The 6,000-nt window shown below is 43.1% G+C and overlaps 1 protein-coding gene across 1 annotated transcript; it reads left to right on the forward strand.

Moving 5' to 3' along the window:
- On the forward strand, positions 1-4,287 carry LOC133023753 (cyclin-K-like). The gene is made up of 10 exons (XM_061090814.1): positions 1-206; positions 578-659; positions 753-884; positions 1,213-1,318; positions 1,416-1,473; positions 2,137-2,306; positions 2,408-2,616; positions 2,753-2,783; positions 2,986-3,057; positions 3,797-4,287. The coding sequence occupies exons 1-10, from the start codon at positions 13-15 to the stop codon at positions 4,285-4,287; spliced, it is 1,545 nt and encodes a 514-aa protein (XP_060946797.1). The 5' UTR covers positions 1-12.
- The last annotated feature ends 1,713 nt before the right edge of the window (positions 4,288-6,000 follow it).

Raw genomic sequence — 6,000 nt, forward strand, 5'->3', positions numbered from 1 at the left:
TCCACTCAGCCAATGAAGGACACGAGAGAGAACTTCTCAATGACTGGCCAAACGAATCTGGACCACATCAAACCATGCTGGTACTGGGACAAGAAGGATTTGGCCCACACCCCATCTCAGTCCGAGGGTCTGGACTCGGCCACGGAAGCTCAATATCGGCGAGAAGGAGCCTGCTTCATATCTGACGTGGGAAAAGTACTCGGCCTGTATCATTGATTGAGTTATTGATTGATTGGAATACTGTGCATGTCAAACTAGTAAAATGATCAAAATATAGTAAATATAAACCTAACTATTCAAATTATGAAGGAATTATACAAACAATATACAGTATCTAGTTATGTTAACTTCACTCTTTTACAGGAGTTTTTTACATTCACTGGAATAGATGGAAAAGACTTGTATCTGAATAGGTAGTTAACAGGAAGTATAGCAGAGCTAGTATGTAGTGATCACAGCAGCACAATCATAATGAAACACCTTTTTACGTCAGGTTCAGATTTATTTTTCATACCTGGTGTCTAACAATGTGCAAATAACTGTCAATAGTCTCTGATATGTCCTTGACTGTTACCAGTCCCTATGACACACTGGCAACTGGGATCATATATTTCCAACGCTTCTACATGTTTCACTCTTTCAAGCAGTTCCCTAGATATGTAAGTTCAATTCATTCTTTACTTGTTATTTTTCACGTTCCTGGAAGTATGAATAAATGTGTAGGATTAATGTTGCCGTTTGCGTCTCAACAGGTGACAGGTGTTTGCTGTCTCTTCCTGGCGGGGAAAGTGGAGGAGACTCCGAAGAAGTGCAAAGACATCATTCAAACCGCCCGCAGCGTACTGAACGATGTGGAGTTTGCTCAGTTTGGAGACGACCCGAAGGTGCGGCTCCTCTTATGTTCACTCTGTTGTCCTGAGACTCTGTCCCTGTTAACACTGGGTGCTGTGAGTGCAAAGGGATGTTGTGCTGTACCTTTTTAATTGAGTCAGGGAATTTGTTGTCGTGGAGTTCCGAAAAGACGTTAATAGTCTTAACCAGCATTATAGATCCCTGCCATAATATCATGAAGACCTAGAAAGAGAAAAGTAAACATGTCTAAACATTGCTGTTAATCTGCTTAAACAAGCAGCCATACGATAATCTTCTGTTGTAAGATTCTGTCTCCACCCGTGACCTTTAAAGTCCTGAACATGTGTGTTTCTTCAACAGGAAGAGGTGATGGTTTTGGAGAGAATCTTGCTCCAGACTATCAAATTTGACCTGCAGGTGGAGCTCCCCTACATGTCCCTGCTGCGCTATGGCAAGCAGCTCAAAGGTGAGTTGGATTAAGTAATGCATCAGATCCACAAAGATTATTCTACATTATTATGCAACAAACAAGTTAAACATTTAATTTCCCCATCTTGTTATAGGGGATAAGGATGAAGTGGAAGAGGTGCTGCAAAGGGCATGGACGTATGTCAATGACAGGTGAGCAGCCGAGCTTTCTCCCACTGTCACTCTGTGTCCTAAGTGACTCTGTCAGTGGTGTCATGCGTTTGATTCACTGACTGTCTTAAACTCTTATCACCTAACCTGACCAATGGAAGTGCTGGCTTGTAGTATTCTTTAATTTATAAAGCACCAAATCGACATGCATTATCTCAAGGTACAGGGTAAGGTTAAGACCCTCCCTGAATATTGTTATAGAGAAACCCGTCAGTTCCCACAATAACTGGACTTGGCGACTGTGGGAAGAAAAAAATCCATTTCATTAGTGACATCTTTTTAAAAGCTTTAAAAAAACCTTCTTTGGAAAAAAGCCTATTCCCTCAAAAGTTTTAATTCTGTGTCCACCTAATAAAGCACTTTGTATCTGTGTTTTGGAAAATGCTGTAACAATAAAGTTTATTTTATTAAACTATTATATTATTATAAGTGAAACAGGCTTTACAACCTGGGAAATGTTTATCTATAAAGAATGTAGTGTAAAGGGCATCAGATTGCTAAGTGGTTCAAGATGCATTCCACATTACAGCAATGTCGACAACTTCTGTTTCAATTTGGCCGAGGAGCTTATTGCCTGTTGTGCACTGGCCAACAAACAATTGTTAAAAAATAGGTTCTAAATAGTTTTGCCTGTGTCCCGTCCAGCTTGTGCACCATGCTGTCTCTGCAGTGGGAGCCAGGGATTATGGCGGTTGCCGTCTTGTACCTGGCCAGCCAGGATTGTGAGTTCGACCTCCAGGAGTCGACCGGCACGCAGTCGCCAGGCATCTGGTGGGATCAGTTTGTCCAGGACGTCTCAGTCCTGCTGCTTGAAGGTGCTTATCACAAATCTTCTATGCTTTGTACCTTTCCTTTTGATTGTTGTCCAACCTCTTTTTGGATTTGTCTTATTAAAAAAACCTCTGTCTGTGTCCAGACATTTGCCACCAGATCCAGGACCTGTACCCGCAGGACTACGAGCCCATCCCTCAGGGGATGCAGGAGACGGAGCGGCCGCCTATTCCTCCAATCCTTGCTCCTCCTGCCCCACTAGGACCACCCCCAGTTGCCAACCCTCCTCCCCCACCCCCAAAGAAGACATCCCCTCAGGGTGGCAGCCCTGCACGCCAGCTCAAACGTTCACATGTGAATATACACTTAAATAACATCGCTGGTGGCTTAACATATATTTCATCTTACAGTTAGTGCATGCATTTATAATGATTTATATATCCACACTAGGCTTACCTCAAAGGGACTCATTCATGTTTCTTTGTTTCAGACGTCCCCCAAAGAGGAACCAAAGGCTCCAGGTAACATTCCTATTTAAATATTCCATTTGGGATTATAAGTCGTTGAGATCTTAAAAATGTGGAAATTCCTCCAAGAAAAGTTAGTTAATTAGCATGAGATTTCTTTTTTGGATTTTATGAATATTCGTGCCTACAGCAAAATGCCCTCCTTATTAAAGAAAAAAAGCTTTTGCATGTTATTAACTGGTTTGTTATTTGGCAGAACAAGTCGGGTCAAAGATCCCTAGACTGGAGAGCCCAATGCCCCCCCGGCCACCGTCGCAGCCTCCCTCAGGTGAATGTTGCAATCGTCAGCCAATTTGCAAAGATGTTGCTGTGCTTTAGATTCTGGCTACGTCCCTACTATTATGTTTTCATTCGAAAACGCATCATCTCTGCTTGTAATTCACGTGGCGTCCACTACTACTACAGTTATAGAGCTGCTTAAACAGAGAAGTTCAGAAAAACTGTTGGCTCTATTTGTTTGAAAAGTCCGGGGCTGTGTTTTAGTTTGGACAGGTAGGAACGGGGATGTTTGGAAACTAAGATGTAGACACTAAAGACCCTGTGTTAAATGGGTCTTTTGGGTCATGTTGTAGCCTTCGCTGATTCAGTTTCCCATCACATGACGACACCTGGTGTCCATTTGCCTGTCACCAAATAGGCCGATAATGAGCAGTCAGGACCCCTGCCTGAGACCCAAGCTTGGAAAGCAACCCTAAGTCGTTAGTCCTCTCAGTCTGCTTACATAATCACCAACTCGTCTGGACATAATGTTTCCCAACACACGCATAATCACATACTCCCTAACCTCTCCCAGACCAATCTGATGAGTGTCCTGAGCCTGATAATGAGACCTCCTATGTGGCCGAGGCCTGGTCGTCGTGGTCTGGCTGCGTGCTGTTCGTCTGGGAACAGAAAGGTTATCTGAGCTCATGTTGGACTTAGCAGCCTTGTGATATTTATAGGAACGATAATTAGCAAACAAAATTTAACGAGATGTTTTCTCTTTGCCTGTTCCTGCCGCTCACTAGACCGAAAAGCTCCGGCTCCAGCACTTCCCACAGAGGCCGAACCAGGAAGTGAGGCTGCTCCTCCACCGCCGCACGCGCCGCCTCCACACCAGCCCCCGCCGCTGCCCCATCGCCCTCCATCGCCGCCGCCCTCCAACTACATCATGTCCACCACCAGCTCCTACATGTCCGGGGAGGGCTATCAGAACCTGCAGTCCATGATGAAGACGGAGGGCCCCTCCTACGCCCCCATGCCGCCCAGCTATGCTCCCCCAATACCGCAATACCACCAACACGGGTATCCGCCGCCTGCAGCACCTCAAGGCCCTCCACCTCCTTCCACCTTCCCGCCACCCAGCTTGGCCCTGGCCTATCCGCCTCCAGGTTACAATAGCTACCCTCCGCCACCACGCATGCCACCAGGGCACGTGCCTCCAGGAATAGGCCTTCCACCTACAGGGTACCCCCCCTACACTGGCCTGTACCACAGCAGAGATCTTGTTTGGAAATAAGTCTTGATTTCATGTCCAGTCCTGCACCAACAGGGGGCAGCCTACACTCATCCACTATGGAAAACAACACGTTATTGGCCCCAGCAAATAAAAGACACTTGTTGTGACACTTATATCATGAAGCAATTTTCTTTTTCTTTTCTAAAAGTTGGCTTCCTTTTATCCCGTGCCAGATATTCATGTCATCTCTGAAAATGATACAAAAAAAGAAGTTCCAGTCCTGTGAGTTATTGCAGGAATTGACATTTATTGACGCTTGTAGACTCTAGGATTCTTTACTGTGGTTTTAGCATATAGGCAGAAAGAAAAACACTATAGATGTTTGTTAAAAAAGACCAAATCAAATCACCATGCAGAAAAACGTGGCACATCTCAAATCAAATGCCATATATATATATATATATATATTTATGTATAGAAAGTATTCAAAATTGTATCATGGCTTCAAATCAGTTCCTAGAAAAAAGGACACTTTTAAAAACCATACTTTGATTTATCATTATTATTATTTGACCCATTATTTGAGAGAGCAGAGGCGCATGGCAGGCAGCCTCAGAAATGTTCTAATTTGGAACAAATAACAATAGAGGTGGGAGAGCCCGAGCTGTCAGTCATTAAATGGACCTATCAGATCAAGTCAATCTGATCGATTCAACATGACTCAGCAGTTCCAGACAGCGATCCCATCTCTATCTGACACCTGGCAATAAATACTGTGACGAACAGCGTTTTGTTCATTCTGACATCAAGAAATACTCATTGTTAAATGTTAGTGTTTTTCAAAAAAGACATCTAAGGGAAGACTTATCTCTCGTATTCTAAGAAACAACAACTTTAAGAAATATGCGCTGCGTAAACACACCTGCTGAATCCATGACTACAGAAAAGGTCAGAGCAGAAGAAATCAAATAAAAAAACAGACCTTTTCATCTACTGACGGTATAAAACCAAAGAACTCAGAGCGATCCCAAAAAGGAGTCAAAACTGAACCTGGGGGGGGTTTTACTAATTGATCTTGAAATTTTTATCAGCATTAATAGGACGAGGCTTTTAGTATGGATTCAGCAAATGTCTTCAGCTTTCTTCAACCGTGTTGCAACCAGGGTTCAAACAACAGAAGAGAGGATTCACAGGCAGATGCTACAGCTGCAAGACAAGCTTTCATTTTCCTTCTACACACCCACATGCACACACAGACACACACACAATCACACTCACTCACTCTCACACACTCGCTCTCTCACTCACTCTCACACATACACACTCTCTCACAGTCACAGATGGACAAAGGTAAAGCTGTACCCCTCCCAACCTGAGAAAATGATTGTCGAGCATGCACACAGCATACAATTTTAGTTAATTTCACAAAGTAAGAAAGTGATCGATCCAATAAACTCATGGATGGTTTGATTCCAAATGGCCTTGATACATTTTCGGACGTTACACAGAAGGAGGAACAATAGCAAATCACCTGGAAGAGAATATTAATAATAATAATAAAAAAAAATTAAAGTTAATAACCCAAACCCTGTTTAAGGTCCGGCAGCGTGTGCTTTTTCGAACTAGATTATTGATCACATGGCAACGCTAGAATACAAAACAGATAAAAGTAAAATCAACAATAACAAAGAAGTAGTGCCATGGTTTTAAACATAATATAAACAAGTTAACAGTGATCTCCAGACTTCATTATCCATAGTCTCATGAGCAAAA

Source organism: Limanda limanda, chromosome 17 (assembly GCF_963576545.1).
Source record: "Limanda limanda chromosome 17, fLimLim1.1, whole genome shotgun sequence".
Lineage (NCBI taxonomy): Eukaryota > Metazoa > Chordata > Actinopteri > Pleuronectiformes > Pleuronectidae > Limanda > Limanda limanda.

What these genes read in the sequence shown, in the direction of transcription:
- LOC133023753 (XM_061090814.1), top strand. Translation starts at nt 13, where the DNA reads ATGAAGGACACGAGAGAGAACTTCTCAATGACTGGCCAAACGAATCTG. An exon ending in AGTTTGGAGACGACCCGAAG is followed by an intron (nt 885 to 1,212) that starts GTGCGGCTCCTC and finishes TTTCTTCAACAG; the next exon opens with GAAGAGGTGATGGTTTTGGA. An exon ending in GCCAGCTCAAACGTTCACAT is followed by an intron (nt 2,617 to 2,752) that starts GTGAATATACAC and finishes TCTTTGTTTCAG; the next exon opens with ACGTCCCCCAAAGAGGAACC.